Here is a 24,519-nt window from a genome sequence, read left to right as displayed (position 1 = left end):
GGATGCTCTTGAGGAAGCCAGGATGGGGGTCTCCCTGCTCCAGGAGCTCTGCGGGCTGGTGGCAGGCCCTGCTGCCGGGAAGAGTGAGTAGGGTACAGCTGAGGTGGGTGCTGAGGACAATGCTTGCAGCCACCTTGTTAGGTGGGTACCATTGCTGTCTCCACTGAACAGGTGAAGAGCATAAAGTGGCAAGAGAAGTTCTGCTTCACAGAGAAACGGGAGGGTTGTGATGCAAACCAGGCAATCTGACCTCTCAGCCCTGCCCTGGAGCCCAGGCCCTTCTGCAGGGGTCTCAGTGGGAGGGGGTAGGTATTCTGAGCCACAGATCAGGTGTTGCTGGCTTAACTCTGTGGCACCTACCCAGTGGTGGGCTACCGGCCCCTGCAGGACCCACCAAGCGCCGACCTGGTTCGGGCACAGGAGTTGCTGGGCTGCTTCCAGGCAGTGCTGAGCGTGGAGCTGGACCCCGTGGTGAGCCAGCGTCTGGGCCGGGTATGCTGGGGGCTTTCTACAGCCCTCTGCCTCTCACAGTCCCTTCCTCCCCGCCCACACAGCAAGGGCGGCTGGTGGAGAAGGAAAGCTCTGAGTGGCAGTTGCAGGGCCAGCCCACCGTCCTCCTCACACTGGCTCACATCTTCCATCGCTTCGCACCGCTCCTGGTGAGGGGACATTAGGGAGGGGAGAGGCGGGCCATGATAGAAACACCCCTGCTGAGGGCTGGGATGCTGAAGTGCATGAGGTCCAGCAGCATCACCTGTCAGGGGCCCCTGTGACCAGAGCCCTTAAGCCCCAAGGATGTCACTGGGTGAGGAGGAGACACTTCCAGCTGAGGGTATCAGGGGGCTTCCTAGAAAGAAGATCGAGGGGTGGTGACATCACAGTCCAAGGGAATGGCATGTGCAGAGCCCCAGAGGCGTTGTTGGGTAGCAGCATTTCCTGTGTCTCCATCAGACCCCAGAAGGGCTCATCCATGACTTGGGGTTGCTTGACGGGGACCAAGAGTCCATCTGTGGCCTTGGCCACGTGCCAGGGCAGGGGGGCCCTGAGTGGGGCAGGAGGCTGCCACCTCACTGGCACCCGCCCTTGGTGCAGCGCAAGGTGTACCTGGTGGAGGCCGTGCTCATGAGCTTCCTGCTGGGCGTCGTGGAGGCGGGCACCCCCGCACAGGCGCAGTCTGTGGTGCACCAGGTCCTGGATCTCCTGTGGCTCTTCATGGAGGTGAGGCGCCGGATATCAGCCCTCAGGCCAGGATGTCAGCCTCCACTGAGTACAGGGAGGGTGTTGGAGAAGGCCGCATAGATGGCTGTCCCGGGGCCTGCCCTCAGCGGGTAGCTGTGCAACCTCACCTCCCTCTTCCAGGACTATGAGATGCAAGATTGCCTCAAGCAGTTGATGATGTCCCTGTTGCGGCTGTACCGGTTCTCGCCCATCGTCCCTGACCTGGGCCTGCAGGTAGGAGCTCCTGCCCTGGCCCTGAGCCCCCTGGGCCTCACCTGCCCACTCTGAGCACCCTCTCCCCACAGATCCGCTACCTGCGGCTCACCATTGCCATCCTCAGTCATGAGAAGTCCCGCAAGTTTCTGCTTAGCCACGTCCTGTATCCTCTCCTTGCTACTAGGCAGGCCAGACATGCGGTGCCCTCTGGGGTCAGCAGAAACCAGGGAGGGTGGTGTGCCTCTGCCCAGGGTTCCCCACGGAGGCTCAGGAAGACCAGAGCCACCCAGCGTGTGAGTCCTTGTTCCAGGACCCAGCCTTCCCAGCACTTTCTCTACAGAGCAGGGAGGGTAGAGCAAAGGATCCAGGCTGGCTGGCTGGCTGGCCTGAGCAGGGATTTCCAGATGCCTGCAGGCTCTTGGGCCACCCAGGGGTGGAGGGTGGTGGGCAGGGGGGAGCCATCAGCGCCTGCCCTCTTCAGCCAAAGCACTGCACTTCTATCTGTGCTCCATGGCGGGGGTTCCTATGAAATCTTCTCGAAGGAGTCAGCTCCTCCTGTTTCCCTATAACGTTGAGAACTGCAGGTGCAGGAGAGAGCATAGCTTCGGGCCCCTGGCTGGGAAACCTGTGCTAGTAGCTGTCTTCTCTCTGTGGGGTCCTCAGCCTCTAGGAGGCAGAAACAAATAGAGAGGCTGCCAGGCCCTCTCTCCAGCTGTCCCACCGTCATCTGTTCCTGTGACAAGTCTTCATCATGCCCTTGCTTGGAATTGGGCTTGGTGGGTTTGACAGCCACAGCTGTTTCTCTGGGCTCACAGTCAGTGGTGACAGGCACACAGCAGCGATGGCACCCTGAGGACTGGGAGAGCTGTGGTGGGCATATCCGGAGGTGGGTAAGTTTCGGGAGGGCTCATGAGGGTGTACAGGGCACCTTGTGGTGAGCGGAGCTCTGCCTTAACGACCACCAGCTTCGACGTGCTCCGGTCCGTTGTCTTCTTTTACATCAAGAGCCCCCTGCGTGTGGAGGAGGCTGGCCTACAGGAGCTCATCCCCACCACCTGGTGGCCCCACCGCTCCAGCAGGGAGGTGGGCAGCCCTGACTTGGGTGGGCGGTGGTCACAGTGAGGGCTGACCCGGGGTGTCTGAGCCACCTGTACATGGCACGCGAGGCCCCTTCCTGGGCTGGGGGTGGGAGTAGGGGTCTTTTGTCTGAAGTAGACCAGGGTGAGCCTTGCCATCTTTCACCCCCCTCCCCTGCCCCGCCCCTGCCCAGGGCAAAGACAGTAAGGAGGTGAAGGACGAAACCTCCGAGGAGCGGCTCCGGCGGCGTGCCTATGAACGGGGCTGCCAAAGGCTCAAGAAGCGCATCGAAGGTCAGCCCCGTTCCTCAGGCACTGGGGGGGGGGTGGAGGATTTCTGTGCCTGTGTACTTGGGGGCACTTGGTAGTGACCATGCTTAGGTTGGACTTGGGGATCCCTGGTGGTGGAGCCTCAGTCCAAACCTGCTCCCCCTGCCGGTCCCCGGGAGCCTGAGGGCAAGGCCCTGCCTGAGGAAGGCTGTCCTGTTCCCCACCCCACCCCCAGTGGTGGAAGAACTACAGGTCCAGATCCTGAAGCTGCTGTTGAACAATCAAGATGACAACGGGGTAAGTGATTCCCAGACCCCTGTGTGGGTCCCTGGCCAGGAGGGGTATCAGACCGGGCCTGGAGACCCAGAGGGCAGGGCTGGGTCAGGCTCTTGTGGCAGGGTGCAGGCTAAGTTGAGTCCGGTTCGGGGCCAGGATCCTCAGCTCATCACAGCCTTGGCTTTCCTTCCCCCGAAGGGCGAAGCTTCTAGGTACATCTTCCTGACCAAGTTCCGAAAGTTTCTGCAGGAGAATGCCAGCAGCCGGGGGGTAAGTATCCCCAGGCCAGCCCACCAGGGCCCCCTAGCTTTGTCGCAGCATTTGCACCTGTAATTCTGGCACTTCTGCATTTCCTCCCCGCCTGCCGCCCTACCCTCTCTGCTCAGCCCAGGGTCCTGGGGCAGGGCCTTGGATGAGGAGTGGGCTGGCCTCCGGGCTGCACAAATGCATGTCTTACACCTGTGCCTGCAGAACATGCCCATGCTCTGCCCCCCCGAGTACATGGTCTGCTTCTTACACCGCTTGATCTCGGCCCTGCGTTACTACTGGGACGAATACAAGGCTTCGAATCCATGCGCTACCTTCAGTGACGGTGAGTGTGGCCAGGGCCTCGAGTTGTAGACGCTGGGCAGAGCCAGCCCCAGGGCAGCCCCTAATGTTGGTGTGGAGTGATAGCTGAGGGCAGGGCTGGGGGGAGCTGTCCCAGGCCTCCTGCCTAATTGAGTCCTACCCACTGGGCGCGGAGGCCTTGCACTTGGACGGTGAGCCCGTGTTTGCTCTGATGGTCCCCTGGGTTCCTGTCCTCTATGGGCCCTGTTCCTCAGTCCTTGCCCACTAGCCCTCTGTGCAGTCGTTTGTCGGGGACGCCTTGGGTGGGCTCTGAGGTGCTGGGGGCCCTGTGTTTGTGTGGGACGGAGTCCCCAGGGGTCAGTGGAAGCAGCCTGCATTGGGCAATCTCCCATAGGGCTGGGTCAGGGCCCTCTCTGATTCTCACCTGGGTGACCAGCAACCAAGAATGCCCCCTTCATCCCAAGTTGTGCCGTTGCTGGAACTGACCTGAAATGGTAGAGGGCGGGGTGGTAGGGGAAGCCTGGTCAGGTAGGTGGCCTAGGCCAGGGGCCTGCTGGGCTCTGACTGCTAGCCCGGCCTCCCAACTCCTCGCAGAGGCCTACATCCCGCCCCAGGTCTTCTATAATGGCAAGGTGGACTACTTCGACCTGCAGCGCCTTGGAGGCCTCCTCTCGCACCTTCGGAAGACCCTCAAAGGTGCGCGCAGGCTTGGGCAGTTAGCAGGGCAGGATGGGGGGTGGTTCCTGAGCCAGCTCGGCCTTGAGTGCTGAGCTGCGCTGTGCCCACCAGAGGGCGCCCAAGTCACTCCACCTGCTCTGCAGGGAGATGCTGATGGGCCTCCTCTGCCCCGATCTTGTGTCCAACTATTCCTTCCTTCCCTTGCACATCCACCCCAGAGGAGGTCTGGGAGCCCTGTGATGGAATAGGGGGCAGTGTGCTGATGGAGGAGGGAACCATGGGATCTTGGTGAGGGAGTTGTTGGGGGGGCGGGGGCCGGGGGGGGCTCGCATTTGCTGCCTGAACTACTTTCAAGGATGAGCATAAATGTCTCCAGTGCAAAGGGCTGAGGGCACAGTGTGAGCGGTGGCAGGGATGCCAGCAACGGCCCAGCATGGCCTGGAGAGAGAAGGCAGCTGGCGTGCTAGAGAGGAAAATGAGAGGCAGGGAGTGATGGGAAATGAGGCCAGGGAGTCTGAAGGGCAGAGTCTGAGGGCCTTGTGGGCCACAAAGCGGCTGTAGGCTCCTTCCAGGGACAGTGGTAGCTTTGGAAGGTCCTGAAGCAAGGGTGCGAGGTTCGGGGGTCTGCGTTGTAAGAAGCTCCCTCTGGCTGCTACAGTGTGGAGGGTAGAGTGCAAGGGCCAAGAAAGGAGACAAGGAAGCCAGTTGTCCAGGCAACAGAGGAGGCGGGGAGGGTAAAGGGGAGGGGACAAGGATGACCCCAGGCTTCTTGCCAGAGGCTGTGGGGAGGAGGCACCATGAGGAAGAGGAGCTGCAGGAGAGGACAGTTTAGTATGTTTGAGGTGCCCAATGATGCAGCCAGGATGAAGGCCTGGGCTGGAGGAAGCGGTGGTGTGTCCAGCTGTCAGCGTAGAGGTGGGGACAAGCCTGTGGTGAGGACCGGACCCCCTGGGGAGTGTGCAGAGTGAGGCAAGGAGAGCCCTGGGCAGCTCTGGATTTCCCTTTGTGGGGCAGGACAAGGAAGAAAGCAACGGAGCAGTCAGAGAAGTAGGGCCCTGGAGAGAGTGAGGTCATGCAGATAAAGACAGGGAGTGATGGGGTCGTGGTGGGGAGAGCCTTCTGCCTCACTCAGCATGACTCGCCCTACAAGACACAGGGCCTTGGGATGCAGAGTGAAGGCTGGGTTGGAGCAGGTGGAGGGTGAAGCACAGGCGCAGTGGTGAATGGGGCCCTGCAGGGCCTCCTGCCCTCTCACTGTCCTCAGTGGTGCCACCTATGACCCCTCTGCCCTCCACTGGTCTGAGAGCCCTCTTGTCATTCCTCCTAGATGACCTTGCCTCTAAGGCCAATATCCTGATCGACCCACTGGAGCTCCAGGCGGCCACCATGGATGACCTGGATGAGGATGAGGAGCCAGCCCCGGCTGCGGCCCAGGTGCCGCGGTAGGGGCAGGCAGGGGGCTTTGTGTTGGGCTGTCCCTCTATCATAAGGGCAGGGGTGTCACACGGGGCCATCTCCCCCTCCATGCAAGCAAGGAGCTTGTCCCCAGGCAGGTTCCCTTGCTGTAGGTGGAGGCATGAACTGACGGGTGTGGTGGGGCATGCCTCCTGCTGCTGAGCCCCTACGAGACACAGGGCCTTGGGATGCAGAGTGAAGGCTGGGTTGGAGCAGGTGGAGGGTGAGGCGCAGGCGCAGTGGTGAATGGGGCCCTGCGGGGCCTCCTGCCCAGCCAGCCGGTGCCCTCTCGCTGTCCCGTTCCCCAGCCTCACATATCAAGGGACCCATACGTGGGCCCGGGTCCTGGGATTGCTGAGTGGCGTCTGGCCTCCTCTCTCCACCACAGCGCCCCATGCAGGCCCTGGCCGTGGGGGGTGCGCTGCCCCTGCCTCGGCCCAGCTGGCTCAGTTCTCCAACCCTGGGCCGAGCCAACCGCTTCCTCAGCACAGCAGCTGTGAGCCTGATGACCCCACGGCGGCCTCTGAGCACCTCAGAGAAAGTGAAGGTCCGCACACTGAGCGCGGAGCAGAGGACCCGTGAGGACAGTAGGTGCCAGACAGGGCCAGGCGTGGCGCGCTGAAGGATCCTTCTCTCCTGTACAACACTCCCCCGGGGCAAAGCCAAATACACCCCATTCCCTCCTGGTCCTGTGGCCTGGCAGTATGTCAGGGGTGTGGGAAGTGCACTCTGAGGGCAGGAAATTGATGCTACAGAAATAGGTCCTGGAATGCAGCACCTTCCCTGCCCCGGCCCACACGTTCTCCCTGCAGGTCCCTCCTTGGGCCCAGGCAGGGGGAGAGGGCCTCCTTCTCCTCCTATAAGGCCCATCCTGGCTCCATAGGCTTAGAAGAGAACTGGAATGGCTCTGACCCTGACCCTGACCCTGTCCTTCCCTACTCCCTAGTCGAGGGTAGCCAGTGGAATGAGGGCCTGCTGGTGGGGCGGCCCCCCGAGGAGCCTGAGCAGCCCCTCACCGAGAACTCCCTGCTGGAAGTCCTGGACGGTGCCATCATGATGTATAATCTCAGCGTTCACCAGCAGCTGGGCAAGGTCTCACACCACTGGTCCATGCGCATGTTATGTGGTTCTGGGTGTTTGGATGCATGTGTGTGTGCACCCACACGTGCCCACGTGTCTCCAGGGGTGCCTGGGCGTGACTGTGCACGTTAGCATATGCCACAGCAAGACTAGTTTCTGCCAGTGCCGTTTGGGCCTGACCTCGTTGACTTCTGTGGGAGGGGGCTGTCCTGGGCCTAAGGTTAAGGGTTTGGCAGGGCTGGGGTCCAGACTGGGTGTGGAGAAACCTGTGCGAAGTGCCCAAGGGTCACCCTGGATGTGGTGTCTGGTGCTCTAGATGGTGGGAGTGTCCGATGATGTCAATGAGTATGCGATGGCTCTGAGGGACACAGAGGACAAGCTCCGCCGGTGCCCCAAGCGGGTAAGGTGGATGGGCAGGTGGGTCTTTGGGAGGGCAGGGCATTAAAGAGGGCAGCTTGCTCGCTGGGGTTCCCCAGGGAAGCCCATGAGGGAAAGCTGCTATCCTGCCCCTGCCTCTGGGGTTGCCCAGCAGTTCTCCTCTTCCCCACCCCCGCCCCGGGCAGACCACATCAGTGAGAGTGGGGCTGGCACCAGGGCTAGGCACGGCCTGAGCCCCGTCAGCCAGCCATGGCCTGTGCCAGGGTGCCCCCACCCTGGCCACTAAGTGCTGACGCACACCCACTCTCCTCATCAATTATGGATTCGACCCTGAGTACTTCCTCGGCCACTTGCAGAGTCAGCAGGAAGCAGGGCCTCCCTCCCTCCCTCCTTCCCTCCCCTGGAGCCCCTCTGCCGTAGCTCTCTGGCCTGGGGAACAGAGCCAAGAATGCCCAGTCTGGGCTTTCCTGGCAGCCCCTGGCTCCCACCTGTCTACAGAACCCTGCGCTTGTCTAGGGCAAAAGCAGCTGCCGGAGCTGCAGTTCTAGCGTGGAGTCCCTGGGATGTCCCAGCCAGGGGCTCATCTCACATGCCCTCAGCTGCGTCTCACTTCCACATTCTGAGGGGCACCTGTGGCCCTGTCTTGCTCAGGCTCACCAGCAGGTCAGAGGCTGAGGAGGGTTTTGAAGAGTGGAGCTGGGTCCGCCCAACCCTTTGCCTGCCCCGGGCACCAGTGGGGCCCCTGCTAGGCTGCGTGGGTCTGGGCACGGGGCCATGTCCTGATTGTCCTCTCCTCCCTTCTCCTTGGGTGGCAGAGGAAGGACATCCTTGCAGAGTTGACGAAGAGCCAGAAGGTTTTCTCAGAAAAGCTGGATCACCTAAGTCGCCGTCTTGCCTGGGTCCATGCCACCGTTTACTCCCAGGTGAGCGGTGTGGCCTAGGCCAGCAGCTGCTGCCCTCCCCAAGCCCCCGGACTAGTCACTGATTGGGCAGGGTTGTGCCAGCCCCTCAGTGCTCCCTGCCTTCCTGGGCCTCTGGCACACACGTGCCCCCTCCCCGCTCCTCATCCTCCCTCCCCACCTAGTGCCACATCCCCTGAACTTTTCATGCCCCATGAACTTAAGTAGATGCCATTTGTAGACCCCACTTCCCCATGCAGCTCATAACCCTCCATTCAAGGAACAGCCTGTCTCTACCTGCCTCCCACTGTCCGCTGCCCCTGCTCCTCTCCCAGCGCATCAGGGGCTCTGTGACCTCTCCCAAGCCTCACCCTGCATCTGCATCTGCTTCTCTCTGACTCCCCTCCCACTCGAGGCCACTGGCTTGTTCTCTTCTCACTCATTCACTCACTCGTTCATTTATTAACATGCCCAGAGCCTGGAGGATGCCAGGTGCCATCCTGACACTGGGGACACTCAGTAGTGAACCAGAAAGCTGAGTCCCTGTCCTCCCGGGGTAGACGGACAGATGGTGCACTCCCGCAGCGACCATGTTTTGACTCCCGCCACCCCAGGCCCCGGACCCGCCGCACTTGTTTTATCTCCCCACCTTCCCTGACGTCTCCCCCTCCACAAGTGAGTGCCTTGGGATGCTCCCCAGGTGCCCATGTAGGGCATCTGTTCACCTTCTTGGGCGTGCCCCTCCCCCATAACTGGGTGATCAAGGCGCTTGGTATCCCTGTCTATACTGCTCTTTCTTCTGGTGACTCCTCCCCAACCCAAACCACCTCTGCCTTTTACCCCTCTGTTCTCTCTTGCCACAGACCACCTTGCTCCAGCCCCACAAAGATGGTCACTGTCATCCCACCACCAGGATTTCATGCCTGTCCACCTCCCTAGGCGATCTTGCCATCCCCTCCCACACTGTCTTCTTAGGAACCTCACCCTCCCATCTTTGTACCTTCTTTTTAAATTGTGACAAAATATACACAACATAAAGTTTACCATCTTAACCGTTTTAAAAAGTTGCGGTAAAATACAATATGTAACTTATCATCTTAATCATTTTAAATGTACAGTTCAGCAGTGTTAAGTATATTTATTGCTGTGCAACCAGTCTCCAGAACTCTTTTCATCTCCCCAAACTGAAACTTATATCCACTAATTCCCATTCCCCCCTTCACTTCAGTCCCCGACAACCACTGTTGTACTTTCTGTCTCTGTGAATCTGACTGCTCTAGTACCTCATATAAGTGGAATTTTTGTCACTGGCTTATTTCACCTAGCATAATGGTCTCATGGTTCATCTATGTTGTAGCATGTGTTAGGATTTCTTTCCTTTTTAAGGCTGAATAATATTCCATTGTGTGTATATACCACATTTTATTTATCTGTTAATCCATCTATGGACATTTGAGTTGCTTCCACCTTTTGGCTATTGTGAATAATGCAGCTACGAACATGGGTGTGCAAATACTTTTTCAAGATCCTGTTTTTTAATTATTTTGGGTATATACCCAGAAGCAAAATTGCTGGATCATATAGTAATTCTATTTTTAATTTTTTTGAGAAACTGCCATATTGTTTTTCATAGTGGTTGCACCATTCCCACTAGCAGGGCACAGGGTTCTGATTTCTGCCTATCCTTGCCAACACTTGTTTCTCAGAAATTTTTTTTTATTAATAGTAATCCTAATCTGTGTAAAGTGGTATTTCATTGTGGTTTTGATTTGCATTTCCCTAGTGATTAGTGATGTTGAGCATCTTTTCATGTAATTATTGTCCATTTGTATATCCTTCTTTGGAGAAATGTCTATTCAATCCTTTTGCCCATTTTTAAATCAGATTGTTTTTCTGTTTTTGATTTGTAGGAGTTCTTTATATATCCTGGGTACCAACCCTTTAGCAGATTATGATTTATAAATATTTTCTCCCATTTTCTCTTTTGATTGTGTCCTTTGATGCACATTTTTTAATTTTGATGAAGTCTAATTTATCTATTTTTTTCTTTTCTTGCCTATGCTTTTGTTGTGATATCCAAGAAATCATTATCAAATCCAAGGTCGTGAAGGTTTTCCACTATGTTTTCTTCTAAGAGTTTTTAGCTCTTAAGTTTAGGTCTGTGACCCATTTTAAGGTAATTTTTGTATATGATGTGAGATAATGGTCCAACTTCATTCTTTTGTATGTGGATATCCAGTGTTCCCAGCACCGTTTATTGAAAAGACTGTCCTTTCCCCATTGAATGGTCTTGGCACCCTTGTCAAAAATCATTTGACCATATATGTGAGGGTTTGGGGGTGAGGGGCTCTCTATTCCATTGGTCTGTATGTCTATGTTTATGCCAGTACCACACTGTTGTTTTTTTTTTTTAATTTATTTTATTATTTTTGGTTGCGTTGGGTCTTGGTTGCTGCATGCGGGCAGCATGTGGGATCTTCCCGGACCAGGACTCGAACCCATGTCCCCTGCATTGGCAGGCGGACTCTCAACCACTGCACCACCAGGGAAGCCCTACCATAGTGTTTTGATTATTGTAGCTTCGCAATAAGTTTTGCAATCAGGAAGTGTGAGATCTGCAGCTTTGTTCTATTTCAAGATTGTTTTGGCTATTTGGGGTCCCTTGAGATTCGAAAGGAATTTTAGAATAGTTTTTTCTATGTCTGCAAAAAAAAAAATCCATTGGGACTTTTATAGGAATTGCATTAAAACTGTAGATTGCTTTGGGTAGTATTGACATCTGACGATATTAAGTCTTCCAGTCCATGAACGTGGGATGTCTTTCCATTTGTTTGTACCTTTTAAAATTTCTTTGAGTGACATTTCATAGTTTTCAGTGTTTCAAGTGTTTCACTTCCTTGGTTAAATTTACACCTGTTTAATTAATTTTGATTCTAATGTAAATAGAATTATTTTCTCAATTTCCTTTTTGGATTGTTCCTTGCTTGTGTATAGAAACACAATTGATTTTTGTGTGTCGATTTTGTATCCTGCAAATTTCCTGAACTCGTTTATTAATTCTAATAGTTTTTTGGTGGAATCTTTAGGGTTTTCTACATATAAGATCATGTCATCTGCAAACAGAGATAATTTTACTCTCTCCTTTAAAAAATATATATATATATATGTGTATATATATATATATATTTATTTATTTATTTATTTGGCTGTGCCGGGTCTTAGTTGCAGCATGCAAGATCTTCATTGCGGCATGCAGGCTCTTTAGTTGCAGCATGCAGACTCTTAGTTGTGGCATGCATGTGGGATCTAGTTCCTTGACCAGGGATCGAACCCAGGCCCCCTGCATTGGGAGCGTGGAGTCTTAACCACTGGACCACCAGGGAAGTCCCATACTCCCTCCTTTCTAACGTAGATGGCTTTTACTTCTTTTTCTGGCCTAATTCTGGCTAGAACTCCCAATACTATGTTGAATAGAAGTGGCAAAAGCAGACACCTTGTCTTGTTCTTGATCTTAGGGGAAAGCCTGTCATTCTTTCACCATTGAGTATGATGTGAGCTATGGACTTTTCATAATACAGCCTTTATTATGTTGAACTGCCTTTTTTTTTCTTCTACATTTGCAATGCTTACCCTCTTGCCTCCTGCTCCTTCAGCTTCTCCCATTACTAAAGGAAAAGGTCCGTGATGCCTTTCTCTCACTGTACATCTGCTTACACTACCGCTTTCTCCTTCCTTCTCTGTGTCTTGGCTTCCTCATCTTCTCTTCACTCTTTGCCCAGATCAGGCTCCTCCACTTTTCTGAAATAGCCTTGCAAGGTGTCTGTCAAGCTCCCCCCCTCCCTTTGTGGACACATCTCCTCTCCCATTACAGTGGCCCCCTTGGCCGCGTCGGTGCCATTGCCATCCTTTCCTCAGACTCGGTCTTCTGTGGCCTTCGGTGATGCCAGCTCCTGTAGGCCTCCCTGTCCGTGTGTACTTCCAGGCCTAGGGCCACCCTCTGACTTCTTGCTTACATCTTCTCGGGCTCTCAGGTTTGAGAGCACATCAGAGAGCTGGTGGAAAGTGCAGCTGCTCTAGCTCCACTCCAGGAGATGTGGTGCTATGGGTCTGGACTGGGGCCTAGGGCCTCACTCTGGTTGGTGACCCCTCCTGGCCCCTTTTGTGGGATAGACTATCTGGAAACCATACTGTGGGGAACTGGGCCCTTGGCAGGTTTTGTCTGCTTTCCGTGGCCTCTGTTCCACCAGCAGTCATGCTCCCTTTGACCTTCACACCACCTTCTCCTCTGAGCTCCAGACTCATTTTCTGCCTGCCTCCTTAACACCAACTCTTTGGGGGCATCGCTGGGCACCTCATGCTCCACATGTCCTAAGCCACATCCCCTCTGCCCTTCACCAGGCCTGCTTCTCCCCCAGGACTTCCAGCCTCCATGGAGGCTCCATTACGCACAGAAATGTGGGCCCTGTTCTTGTTGCGACCATTCCCTTGCCCTCACAGCCAATCGGTGCATCCGCATGCCTGGCCATCCAGTCCCTTTGCTGTCTTGGGCCTAGCCAAGGCTGTAGCTTCCTCACTGCCTTGTCCCCACTTGTCCCTGCAGCCCCTTCTGCTCTGGGCAGTGTTCCAACACAGGCTTCTGGTCACATGGCACCCTCTCGCTTAACACCTTCTGTACCTTAAAAAATTGCAACCCAGGATTCTGGTTGGGGTTGTAGTGCTGCCCTATCCAGGCTGGTGGCCTGTCTTGCCTGCCCAGTACAGTGCTTGATTGCTCCTACCTGAGCCACTGCTCCCACTTCCTGGAATCCAGTTCTCCTGTCATGTTCCTGGGAGGCCTTTCCTAATCTCCAGACCGGGCCACACCCCCTGTGACCCCTCCCATGAACAGCCCAGCAACACCCTGTGTGCCTCCCACAGGAGAAGATGCAGGACATCTACTGGCTGCTGCGTGTCTGCCTGCGGACCATCGAGCATGGAGACCGCACAGGTCCTCTCTTTGCCTTCATGCCCGAATTCTACCTGAGTGTGGCCATCAACAGCTACAGTGCTCTCAAGAATTACTTTGGCCCTGTGCACAGCATGGAGGAGCTCCCAGGTGATGGGGCCATTCAGCCTGGGAGGGGACAGAAAAGGGGGCCTCTGGAGTGAGCCCTAGAAGCCCTGTTCTGAGCCCTCGTGGCCCAGCCTCACACATCCCACGTGGGGAGGAGGTGAGGCTCTGCCCAGCATCACACAAGCATTTGCAAAAGTCCCACATGGTGGAGAGCCCTCTCCTAGTACCAGCAGCCATAGAACCAACAGCTCCTCCCTGGTGTTAGGAGGGAAACAGACGAAATGGAGTACAGGGTGTGGGGATCACCCCTACCCCACCCACCCTGCCCCGCCCCACCCCACCCCGGCTTTCACTTCCTTCTTGGTGCTTCTGTGGCCCAGGAGCCAGCTGGCCTCTTACCCTGCTGCCCTGGCACTGGCCATGGGGTGTGGCATCCCATGCAGGGGCAGAGTGGCTTGTCTTTGCAGATCACAGCAAGGAGTAGGGGGGCCCTGCTGGTGGCCACATAGGAGTCTGGGCTTCTTGCAGACCACTGATTCCAGGCTGGGCTTGGCAGTTTATGTCTGGACTAGGCTGTGGGCTTTTACGCTCCTGGCCTGTCCCCTTGCCCTGCCCTAGGCCTCAGTGCAGGCTTTGTCCTCAGAGGTGGGGCTGTGGGTGCCCAGGGGACTTTGCTGAGCCCTCCAGTGTGTGTGCTGAGATGGGTTTGAGCCCAGGCAGGAGGACTCTTTGTCAGGACCTATCCTCCTGCTGGGACCCACCCAACGCCCACAATGAGTCTGTGCCTTCAACTCTTACCAACTGTTAGTGAATGCCCTGCCTAAAGTCCCCAGATGTCAGCTTGGGCCCAGACTAGCCCTTGGAGCTAGCTCTGGAGCCCACTACCCAAGCCCACCCACCAAGGGGTGTGCCTGCCTCTGGAGTTCGCACTCCCGATCAGCTCATCCTACTACCCAACCCTGCAGGCTATGAAGAGACCCTGACCCGTCTGGCTGCCATCCTTGCCAAACACTTTGCCGACACACGCATCGTGGGCACTGGTGAGGTGCCCGACAGAGGGCTGGGGGAGACGGGGACGGACGGGATGGTACCTCTGGCTGGCTATTCTCTGCGCACAATGCCAGCCAGGTGGGTATGAGGCATGGGCACCAGGGCTCATGCCAGGCACCTGCTGAGGCATGACCTGTCCCAGCAGATATCCGTGACTCGCTGATGCAGGCCCTGGCCAGCTACGTGTGCTACCCAAACTCTCTGCGGGCCGTGGAGCGGATCCCTGAGGAGCAGTGAGTGGGGGCCCAGGGGCAGGGGGGCACGCACTCTGCCCTGCTCAGCACTAGCGTCACCCCGTGCCTACCACCCATTGCTCTCACAGGCGTATCGCCATGGTGAGGAGTCTCCTGGCTCCCTATGAGCAGCGGCCCTGGGCCCAGACCAACTGGATCCTGGTGCGGCTCTGGAGGGTAAGCCTGGCTGGAGAGGAGGTGGCTATGGCTGGCTGGAGGGAGGGGTTGCCCTGCCCCACTGACCTCCCGCCAACTCCACCCCCAGGGCTGTGGGTTCGGGTACCGCTATACACGGCTGCCACACCTGCTGAAAACCAAACCTGAGGATGCCAATTTGCCCAGCCTCCAGAGTGAGTATCCAGGTTTGGCAGGCGGGGGCCCTCACCCGCTGCTCTTGCGTTCTCGCAGACTTTCCCACTTCTTCCAGCCTCAGTCCTGGACTCGTGTTGGGCCCCAAACCCCCTGTGTATCCCCTGGGGTCTCCATTTCCCTGCTTCCTCCCAGTCTAAGGACACTCTGGTGCTCTTGAGTCTTGCTCTCCAGTCCCATGTGTGCCCTTTGGTCCTGAACGGTCTGCATGTGTCACAGTGAAAAGGGGCAGCATCTTCCCAGGCTGCTGGCAGCTTATGCAAAGTGATGACCCTATCCCTTGCCCTCTGAACCAGCTCCCTGACCTCCAGCCTTGTCCCAGCACCATGTCCTTCTGCCCCTTTACTTTCACTAGCTGGTGCCAGACCCTGGATACCTGAGTCAAGGCAGGGGCACAGACTAAGGGTTGGCCAGGGCCCCAAAGGGTGTCCATGGGGCTTCCTGGAGGAAGTGGCCTTTGGTTGGGAGCAAAGTCTGCATTTTCTGTCCTGGGCCTATGGTCCAGCAAAGCCCTGTGAGCCTGAGGACCTTCACTGGGCCCAGCCCAGGGTCTTGGGCTGTCTTGCTTGCAGAATCTGCCTGCCACATGCTGTACTCACCCCACACAGTGGCTCTCTTTAGCCCATGTGGTATGTTTCTGCCCTTGTGGGAGTGTTTGGGCCTAAAGGGGTCCCCAGAGGCCAAGTTCCTTGTGCAGAGTCACACAGCAAGTCCTTGCCAGTTGCCTTGGTCCTGCCTCCAGGGTGGACCTGAGCTGCAAGTGGAGAACAGCAGTGGGGCCAGATATGCATCCTGCTGCTGTAGGAACTATTGATTTGCAGGGGGGGGAGGTATGCCTAGCCCGGTGTGGCTGAGGGCTCTGGTTACTGCTGCCTGTTAGCCCAGACTTGGCGCCCACCACCTCAGCCGTATGCTAAGGCCAGGCCAAGGGCAGCAGAGGACAGTGGAGGATGGCAGGGCTCAGAGGAGGCTCTTGGGAGAAATGGCCTTGATACGAGTGAAGAGGGGTCTAGGTTGCCCCGTCTAGGTCTAGCCCTTCCTGAAGGGCATGTGACTGAGAACTTTCTGGGGATCAGGCTGGGGCTTGGGGGCGGTTCTAGAACTGGGGGTGGGGGAGGCATTGGGAACAACTGCAGCCTGTGGTTGGCCCAGCAGAGGGAGGGGACAGATTTAGCCCTGACCCCCAGGCAGCACTGCACCCTGTCCCCCTGCCTTCAAGACCTGAGTGTTCCCAGGGAGCTGTCTTTCTGCCCTTACACCAACGGCCTGTGAGTGAGGACAGAGGCAGACGGGCAGGGGCCGCTGACTGGAGTCCCGATGATGCCCCTCCCGATGTCCCCACAGAGCCCTGCCCCTCCACCCTGCTGCAGCAGCACATGGCAGACCTGTTGCGGGAGGGTCCTGACGTGGCACCCAGCTTCCTCAACAGCGTCCTCAACCAGCTCAACTGGGCCTTCTCTGAGTTTATCGGCATGATCCAGGAGGTGGGTCACGGAGGGACCTTGTGGGCCAGGGGGTTGCAGAGGATGAGGCACAATCTGCAGTGTGGCCAGACCACTGACTGCTGCCCCCACGTTGGTGGCTCAGATCCAGCAGGCTGCTGAACGCCTGGAGCGGAACTTTGTGGACAGCCGGCAGCTCAAGGTATGTGCCACCTGCTTTGACCTCTCGGTCAGCCTGCTGCGTGTCTTGGAGATGACCATCACGCTGGTGCCTGAGATATTCCTCGACTGGGCCCAGCCTACCTCTGAGATGCTGCTGCGGCGTCTCGCACAGGTGTGTCCATCTGGGCAAGGGTGGTTGGGACCCTGGGGACACCCCAGTGGTGTGAGCCCACCCATCCACCAATGTGCTCCTGCCCTCACAGCTGCTGAACCAGGTGCTGAACCGGGTGACAGCTGAGAGGAACCTGTTTGACCGCGTGGTCACCCTGCGGCTGCCTGGTGAGGACCTAGAAGCCCTGAACCCAACACACCACAGGCCTTGGTTCCTCTGCCAGGAGCAGTGCTGCCTGATTCTACATTCTGCACTGGGACAGCCTGGCTTGGCACCCCCAGCCTAGCTCAGCCTTCTGTGGGGAGGAGGGTGGGAAGTGTGAATGACGATGATGTCAGCTGGGCAGGGATGGAGCCCCTGCAGCGGGACCACTTGGGTAGCTCATCCCCTTCCTTCCCTTTCCCTTAGGCCTGGAGAGTGTGGACCACTACCCTATTCTGGTGGCAGTGACAGGCATCCTGGTACGACTCCTGGTGCACGGCCCAGCCTCAGGGTGAGTGTTAGGGGCTGGGGTCCCCTGTGGGTGCTGGGCTTGTCTGATGGGGAGGGGGCTGGGCAGGGCCTTCCAAAGCTCATCTCTCACATGGACTTCAGCGTCAGGTCTGGAGCTGGAAGGAAGGTAGTGAGGTATGAACTGAGTAGGTGGCGGCAGCAGCAGCAGCAGCAGCAGCCTAAAGTAGGAGAATCCAGGAGCTCCACAGAGCAGGGTGCCCTGGCCCATGGGCAGAGCCGCTGGCTGTGGCTGTGCCTCAGGCAGGGGCAGGGGAACTAAGACTGTGCTAAGGGCGGGGTGCCATCCTGTGATATCCAGGGACACACTGCTGGGGTTAAGAGCTGAGCACACATACTGCCATCTGTGTCTGTGAAGGCTCCAACGACGAGCATGTACTACCTTTATTAAGAAATTCCATGATAGCTGGATCCAGGACACTTGTGGGCCCCCCAGCTCAGCCCTCACTCAGGAGGGGTTCCCAGTCCCCGCTTCCCTGCCTCCCTGCCGTGGGAGTGGTGAGATGCATATGAAGCCAGGGCACTGCTTCAGCCATTAGGCTGATACCAGTGCCAGCCCTTAAGAGGATTCTGCCCTTGGGAGACAGCAAGTTCCGGCTCAGCCCTCCCATCTTAGCCATGCTCAGCAGGCTTTTTACTGCTGAAAAGCTGGGGGAACAGGTCATTGGTGCCCCTTACCATTGTCTTGTGAGCCCATGGGAGAGGCTCTGCCCTCAGAGTGCCAGTGATGCCCCTGGAGGTCTCTTGAGGAGCCTTGCCTGCTGGTTGCCTTCTCACCAGACTGCATGGACTCGTGAAGCTTCAAGTAGCTTGAATGTTGGTGCGTGGGGAGTCACATTTCACCAGAGGGAGGGCTTGTAATTCCTCTTTCCACCCTCGGGGTGGGGACTCAGTCTTCCTTTGAAGTCTTCCTCCTTTTCCCCTGTGGGCCACTCCTGTCCCCTTGGGAAGCAGAAGGTGGTCATGCTTCAATTCTTCACCACGACTCTCCTTGATGGCTGCCTTAGCCCCTGCGGGTGAACCTGGGGCTTTAATGCAAGGGCTCTTCCAGATGGCCCTCGGTTCCAATCCTCATGTGGGCACAGGTAGGCCCTGCTAGGTCCTGGGATGTTTTGGTCCTGTGTTGCTGGGGAGAAGCAGGAGAGAGTTGGGGACTTCAGCCCCTCTACCAGTGAGTGGTGTTGCTGTGGTTTATGTCGAGGCCCACACAGGAGGCTGGAGGACCAAGCCCAGTGCTTCCCACCAGCATCTGGCACTTCTCTGGGCAGCAGCGGGGAGCAGGGCAAGCAGTGGGCAGGCAGTGGCCTTGGTGGGGCCCCTGGGCAGCCTAGGTCATCACCAGACCCTCAGAGCCTGTGGAGCTAGTGGACTCAGAGCCGGCCTTGAGCCGCAGGCCCAAGGGATTGTGGAGATCAAAGTCTTCAGCTACCGCTAGCTGCACACGACCATTGAGGCTTCTCCTGCCAGGTTCCAGAAAGACCACGTGCTTGTGGACACTGGCCTTGCGTCTCGGTGCGTCGGGCGGCGTGGTGCTGAGCACTGAGGACTGTGCGCTCAGCTCCTGGAGTGGGCTGGGTGTTCGGGGCCAGCGGCGGCAGCGGCAGGTGTGATGGTAGCAGCTGCGGCAGCCGGGGCAGGGTGGCGTGAACAGGTAGAGCAGCACGAGCACCAGGCCCACGGCGCAGCCCAGCAGCGTGGTGAAGCCCGTGTTGAAAGTGTCAGGCTCAGGGTGTGGAAAGTGCACACTTACGTTGTACTCGTGTGTCTGGTTGTGATGCAGGTGGGGTCCAGTAGCCAGGCACACAAAGACACCCTCGTGCCATGGCTGCACGTTGCTGATGGCCAGGCTGCCATCAGCCCGCACTGCGATGCTGCCGTTGCGAGACCCTGGTGCCACAAGCAGCTCATGCTGCGGCGAGACCCAGGCAATGTGCACGGCTGGGGCGCTGGTGTTGCAGTGTAGCCTCAGGGACTGCCCCACCTGCACATGCAGCTGTTCTTCAGGCTGCTCTAGGCCCCGAGCCAGGGCAGCTGAGCAGTTCTCAAAGACACGGCTGTGCTCAAAGAAGCGCACGCGGGAGGTGGGTACCTTGAAGGCCAGGCATGTGTACTCGCCCGCGAAGTCGCTCACAGCGCTGAGCCCCCGCTGGTGCCAGCGTTGCAGCAGATGGTAGAGACGGCAGTCACAGGGTAATGGGTTGTTGTGCAAGTAAAGGCCGTTCTTGAGAAAGGCTGGCAGTGAAGCCAGGTCAGGTACAGGGATGCGTCCTAGGTGGTTGGAGGAGAGATCCAGAGTACGTAGGTGGGTCGTGCCCAGGCCGTGCAGGTGATTGAAAGAGAAGGACGCAAGTTCATTGCAGCCCAGGTAGAGACGACTGAGCGCGCCCAGGCCGTGGAAGGCCTGCTCGTCTAAGTGTGCCAGGCGGTTATTGAACAGAAGCAGCATCTTGAGCTCCCCCAGGCCGTCGAGGTCGTGGCGGCCCAGGGCCCGCAGGGCGTTAGATGATAAATCGAGCAGCCGCAGGCCGCTGGCATTGGTGAAAACTCCCGGACCTAGCGTATCCAGCTCGTTGTGATTTAAACGCAGGGCGCGGAGCCGGGAGAGGGGCGCCAACCAGCCGGGGCGCAGGCGCTGCAGCGCATTGTGGCTCAGGTCGAGGTCTGCAGCTGCAGCTGGTAACGCGCCCGGCACGTCCTGCAGCCCCAGGCCGGCGCAGCTCAGGAGGTCGGCAGCGCAGACACATTTGTAGGGACAGTTATGAGGCGCAGGGGACAGGAAGCCCTCGGAGTCCAGGGTGCTCATTAATCCGACACGCAGCATGCACAGCAGTGTGCCCTGCAGCACCAGCCGGGCCATGGCGGCGGCTGCCAGGGGTGGGACAGGGCAGCTTGGTGCGGGGCGCAGCTCCGAGACTCACCCACTTCACATCCGGCTAGAAGTGCGGGGCGCTAAATGGCCAGTGGCCAGCGAGACAGTATGCGGGCTCCGTCCCGCAAGGCCGACCGCTCCAGCTGCCCGGCTCCAGATTTTGGGTTGAGTTGGGGCCACGCTCTGCTCAGCACTCCCTTCTCAGGCTTCCCCAGCTCTCTCCTGAGTGCCTTTCTGAGCACTCAGCTTCTAAATACTCTCCGGGAGGCGATTTCTCGGGGGCGGGGCCTCAGGCTCCCATTGGCTCCCATTGGAGGGGCGGGGTAGCCGCGTCCCCCGGCGTTCATAGGCCCCCGCGTGGCCGCCAGAGGGTGAGCGAGTTGGGCCACAATACCCTAGCCTGAGCTTGGCTGGCGGCTTTCCAGAGGGCCCGTCTCCCGGAACCCTGGGAAGCATGCCTTTAAGCTTGTGTTGTGTTTCCTTTTAAGGGTTAACGTTTATGAGGGGGCAGGTGTTTTCTTTGAAGGGTTAACGTATATGATTGGGCAGCTGTTTCCTTTTAAGGGTTTACGTAAATGAAGGGGCAGGTGGACTTCCATTATCTTCTGGTGGTGCTCCCTTAAACTGGTACCCGACAATGTGGGTCCTTACTGGGATCTAGGACTTTACTGGGAGGACTGGAGAGAAGCAGGGAGACTGGGTGGAATGAACCAGGCAATAATGCAAATAGGCTGGACTTTGCACCCCCACCCCTCTGAACAGATACTGATTTCAGACAGGCCCAGCTTCTGACTACCCTTGTACCCTCTCCCACCTAGGACAGAGAGAGCCACATCAGTGCTCCTGGCTGATCCCTGCTTCCAGCTCCGCTCCATATGCTATCTCTTGGGGCAGCCAGAGCCCCCTACCCCTGGCACTGCCCTGCCTGCCCCTGACCAGAAGCGCTTCTCCCTACAGAGCTGTGAGTAGGCTGGGGGTGGGTCAGGGAAGAGAGGGATTTGGGGCTGGGCCAGGTTAGTAGTCTTAAGAGGAGCAAATTCCCAGGCAGTGAGTACTCAAGAGGCACTGGGTTCTAGGGCCACATTTGGCCTGACACCTCCTACCACCCGCCAGACACAGATTACATCAGTGTTGAGGAACTGGCCCAGGTGGAACAGATGTTGGCACACCTGACCTCTGCATCTGCCCAGGCAGCAGCTGCCTCCCTGGTGAGTGGGGCCACAGCATACAGGTCCACACAACCCCAGTACACGTCACCACAGCTGTGTGCGTAGTGTACACCCAACTTTGTCTGGGCACCCGACCCCAGCCCACCCTGCACTCTGCTCCCTGCAGCCCACCAGTGAGGAAGACCTCTGCCCCATCTGCTATGCTCACCCCATTTCTGCTGTGTTCCAGCCCTGTGGCCACAAGTCCTGCAAGTAAGTGGGCTGCACGGGCACAAGGGGCTGGGTGGGGAACAGCAGGGATACACAGGCCATCTTTATGCCCTCCCCTGTTGTAGAGCCTGCATCAACCAGCACCTGATGAACAACAAGGATTGCTTCTTCTGCAAAGCCACCATCATGTCTGTAGAGGACTGGGACAAGGCAGCCAGTGCAAGTGCCACTTCCTCAGCTGCCTAGGCCTACCTGGCCCACACAGCAGGAACCTCTACCCTTAAACTCAAACCCAGGCTGGGCCCTATTTATGAGCCCCTTGCCCTGTCCCCCACGGCCCCCCACCATGCCCTATTTGTGCCTGAGCTTGACTTTCAGTCAGGGCCACAGTGAGCATTAAATTATTATTCCATACAGTCCTGGCCCAGCCCATCTTGAGGGAGTGGGCTTTGTGGGGTATGCCCAGCAAGGATCTTGCCAGATTATGTCCACAGGAGAAGGCGGGTGTCCAATGGCTTCAACCTTGTCCAATCCTCCCCAGTCAGATGGCAATGAGTCCAGGGCCTCCTGATGTGTCGAGCCAGTGATCCCCTTGCCAGTGGGGAAATGGGGGCTCAGCCAGCCTCACGGCATCCTCACATGATGATGCGGGGCTCCGGCACCGACTCACCAATAGACTTGTGGGGCAGCACACTGGCCCCGTTGAGGTAGAGCTCGTCGTTAACTATGACGTCCTCACCCAGCACTGTCACGTTCTCCATGCGCACCTTGGGGGGAGGGGCAGGCCTGTCAGCGAGGCAGAGGCATTCCCCCACCCTCCCCATCTGGCCCAGCCCGGAGGCTTACCCACTGGCCCACGCGGCAGCGCCAGCCTACAATGCAGGACTCAAGCCAGGAGTGGGAGCGAATGTGGGCATCTCGCAGCACCGTGCACCGCCGAATGCACACACCATCCTCCACCACCACACCAGGACCCAGACTCACATTAGGGCCAATGCTGCAGTTCTCGCCAATACGGGCACTTGGGTCCTGAGGACAGCGGGGAAAACACAAGTGGGCCATCTGTCCCCCAAGGTTGAGGGGGTTGACAATGCTCTGGGCAAGGGCCTCACCACCAGCACGTTGCCCACAATGCCAGGGCCTGAGCACAGTTGCTCAGGCTGCTTCTGTCGCAGCGACTGCAGGAAGAGGCACATGCCGGTGAGGAAATCCTTGGGCTGCCCAATGTCCATCCAGAAGCCTGTAGGGAGAGAATGCATCAGGGGGCTCAGCCCAGCCACAGACCACCCCCACCCTGTGGCCTCCCTGCCTCACCCTGCAACTCCATGGCATAGAGCTGCCCCTCCTTGGCCATGACAGGGAAGATCTCCTTCTCAATGGATGTGGGCTGCAGCTGTGGGAGTGGGCAGCTCATGAGCAGGGTCATGGCAGTGGTGGCCTGCCCTACCCCAGCCCACCCAGCAGCTGGCTTCTACACACCTGGATGCGCCGTAGCACTGGAGGGCTCAGGATGTACATGCCTGCGTTGATCTTGTTGGAAACAAACACCTGCGGCTTCTCCACGAACCGGTGAATGCGGCCTGTGTCCGCCTCACACACTACCACGCCATACTTAGAGGGTTCCTCCACTTTGGTCACCTGAGTGCAAGGGGACTTCAGGCCTAGTCCAGGGCTCCTGAGCCTTGATATACATGCTGTCCTAAATTTCAGGGGCTTTGCCGAAAATGCTTAAAGGCACAAACTGCACAGCTCTGCAACCGCAACACCAAGGGGCAGTTCAAGGCTGGAGGATGGGAGAGGCTAGGGAGGCTGCGCATGGGGACAGGTACATTAGAGCAGAAAGACGGGCTCTCTTACCAGAATTGAGCCCTCCTGGCCATGGTGCCGGTGGAACTGCACCATGGCTTGAAAGGGGAAATCGCAGATCACGTCACTGTTGAGGACGAAAAAAGGGTCTGCAGTCTCAGAGAGCAAGTCACGGGCCAGTGCCAGGGGCCCAGCTGGGGGAGAGGAACAGGTCACCATCATTTTGGGGGTGTGAGCCCCTGGATCCAGGCTCAGCAGTCCCCATCCAGGCTGAGTCTTGCTCCTTCCCTGGCCCTAAACCCTCCCCAAGGGACCTTCCTATCTCTACTGACCTGTTCCTAAAGGCTCCTCTTCATGGGACATAGAGATTCGGATTCCTAGCTGGAAGGAAGAAGCCCCCCGTCAGGTTCCTCTCACCACGGTGAAAAGTTGAGCGGGGACCAAGGGAAAGAGCGAGAAGTCCGTGCCTCACCCTTTGCTCCTGCGCCTTCATTTCCTTCTCCAGCACCTGAGACATATAGCTCACAGCCAGAATCACGTGGTCCACGCCGGCCTGTGGGCAACAGAACAGCGCCGGCCGCCAAGCGGATTCAGCCGAAGGCACAGGTGTCCCCGATCCCCAATCGCTGGCCGTCCCTCATCCTATCAGGTCCTACCAAGATCCCGGCCCCGGGCCTTACCGCGGCCAGCGCCTCCACTTGGTGCAGCAAGATAGGCTTATTGCAGAAGTCCACAAGCGGCTTCGGGATGCTTAGCGTCAGCGGCCGCAGGCGCGTCCCATAGCCACCCACCAAAATCAGTGCCTTCATTGCGCCTGCGGGCGGCCGGAGAGTGAGTCCCGGGCTCCGAGGTGTCCGCGGCCTGCCTGGCGGACCCCTGCCGCACACTCCCGCCGCTGTGCCCGGCCCCTCGCCCTTCACCCGCCAGACTGACCAACTCTGGCTCTGCCTTGTCCGCCCAGTCCGCGCTGACGCTAGGGCCGAGACCGCAGCAAACCTGGACACGACGCCGGACGGAGACCGACTGCCTCCCAACTCGGGCCGGCGGCCGGCGGGAAGTGACGTAAACTCGGGCGGCCCAATCAGCTACCGTATACGTGGCACACAGTCGGCGTCGAAGCGCCGAAACGCGACGCTCCGGCCGACGCAGCCAATGAGAACCGAGCGCGCCGGGCTACCATGGGGACCGGGACCCGGACCTGCGAGTCAGCTGGCCATTGGCGGATACAAAAGCGGAGCTGGCGCCAAGGGCGAGGCTTCTTTTGCGCTGCGCCCCAACCGCTTCCGGCCCCTCCCCGCCTCACCGGGCCGGCCGGGCCGGGGAGGGGCCGAGGATGCGGGCGGGCCGGGCTATGCCAG

General features: G+C 58.0%; 3 protein-coding genes across 12 annotated transcripts in view; 1 reads left to right on the top strand and 2 right to left on the bottom strand.

Annotated features, from left to right (window-relative positions):
- RNF123 (ring finger protein 123) overlaps window positions 1–21,771 on the top strand; it is a 31,276-nt gene extending 9,505 nt beyond the window's left edge. For 7 of the 9 annotated variants that reach the window (XM_033413086.2, XM_033413088.2, XM_033413085.2 and 4 more), the window contains 29 exons: window positions 357–471; window positions 555–659; window positions 1,093–1,218; window positions 1,360–1,452; window positions 1,524–1,597; window positions 2,400–2,517; window positions 2,705–2,804; window positions 3,016–3,077; window positions 3,255–3,326; window positions 3,528–3,648; window positions 4,221–4,322; window positions 5,632–5,738; window positions 6,148–6,346; window positions 6,706–6,851; window positions 7,156–7,239; window positions 8,033–8,140; window positions 13,034–13,211; window positions 14,135–14,209; window positions 14,365–14,452; window positions 14,533–14,629; window positions 14,718–14,802; window positions 16,166–16,305; window positions 16,409–16,597; window positions 16,689–16,764; window positions 17,006–17,090; window positions 20,795–20,937; window positions 21,090–21,184; window positions 21,312–21,397; window positions 21,481–21,771. In XM_033413086.2, the coding sequence (XP_033268977.1) occupies window positions 357–471; window positions 555–659; window positions 1,093–1,218; window positions 1,360–1,452; window positions 1,524–1,597; window positions 2,400–2,517; window positions 2,705–2,804; window positions 3,016–3,077; window positions 3,255–3,326; window positions 3,528–3,648; window positions 4,221–4,322; window positions 5,632–5,738; window positions 6,148–6,346; window positions 6,706–6,851; window positions 7,156–7,239; window positions 8,033–8,140; window positions 13,034–13,211; window positions 14,135–14,209; window positions 14,365–14,452; window positions 14,533–14,629; window positions 14,718–14,802; window positions 16,166–16,305; window positions 16,409–16,597; window positions 16,689–16,764; window positions 17,006–17,090; window positions 20,795–20,937; window positions 21,090–21,184; window positions 21,312–21,397; window positions 21,481–21,601 (3,190 nt within the window). In that variant the 3' untranslated portion in view covers window positions 21,602–21,771. The remainder of the gene's footprint in view (window positions 1–356; window positions 472–554; window positions 660–1,092; window positions 1,219–1,359; window positions 1,453–1,523; window positions 1,598–2,399; window positions 2,518–2,704; window positions 2,805–3,015; window positions 3,078–3,254; window positions 3,327–3,527; window positions 3,649–4,220; window positions 4,323–5,631; window positions 5,739–6,147; window positions 6,347–6,705; window positions 6,852–7,155; window positions 7,240–8,032; window positions 8,141–13,033; window positions 13,212–14,134; window positions 14,210–14,364; window positions 14,453–14,532; window positions 14,630–14,717; window positions 14,803–16,165; window positions 16,306–16,408; window positions 16,598–16,688; window positions 16,765–17,005; window positions 17,091–20,794; window positions 20,938–21,089; window positions 21,185–21,311; window positions 21,398–21,480) is intronic. The other 2 variants (XM_049716381.1, XM_004283955.4) reach the window with 1 other exon arrangement.
- Window positions 17,455–20,799, bottom strand: AMIGO3 (adhesion molecule with Ig like domain 3). Its single transcript, XM_012538285.3, has one exon. The coding sequence runs from the start codon at window positions 19,962–19,964 to the stop codon at window positions 18,435–18,437; it is 1,530 nt and encodes a 509-aa protein (XP_012393739.1). The 5' UTR covers window positions 19,965–20,799; the 3' UTR covers window positions 17,455–18,434.
- On the bottom strand, window positions 21,741–24,411 carry GMPPB (GDP-mannose pyrophosphorylase B). 2 transcript variants are annotated; one of them, XM_004283956.4, is made up of 9 exons: window positions 23,842–24,411; window positions 23,634–23,714; window positions 23,494–23,542; window positions 23,213–23,355; window positions 22,835–22,993; window positions 22,670–22,748; window positions 22,468–22,595; window positions 22,202–22,384; window positions 21,741–22,122 (listed from the first exon to the last, which is right to left on the bottom strand). In XM_004283956.4, the coding sequence occupies exons 1-9, from the start codon at window positions 23,968–23,970 to the stop codon at window positions 21,991–21,993; spliced, it is 1,083 nt and encodes a 360-aa protein (XP_004284004.1). In that variant the 5' UTR covers window positions 23,971–24,411; the 3' UTR covers window positions 21,741–21,990. The 2 variants fall into 2 exon arrangements, with proteins under 2 accessions (XP_004284004.1, XP_033269006.1); XM_033413115.2 differs by having other exon boundaries at window positions 24,095–24,411.
- Window positions 24,412–24,519: the final 108 nt, after the last annotated feature.

Source organism: Orcinus orca, chromosome 10 (genome assembly GCF_937001465.1).
Source record: "Orcinus orca chromosome 10, mOrcOrc1.1, whole genome shotgun sequence".
Lineage (NCBI taxonomy): Eukaryota > Metazoa > Chordata > Mammalia > Artiodactyla > Delphinidae > Orcinus > Orcinus orca.
The sequence above is the reverse complement of the archived record's forward strand: the minus strand, read 5'-3'. Positions and strand labels throughout refer to the sequence as shown.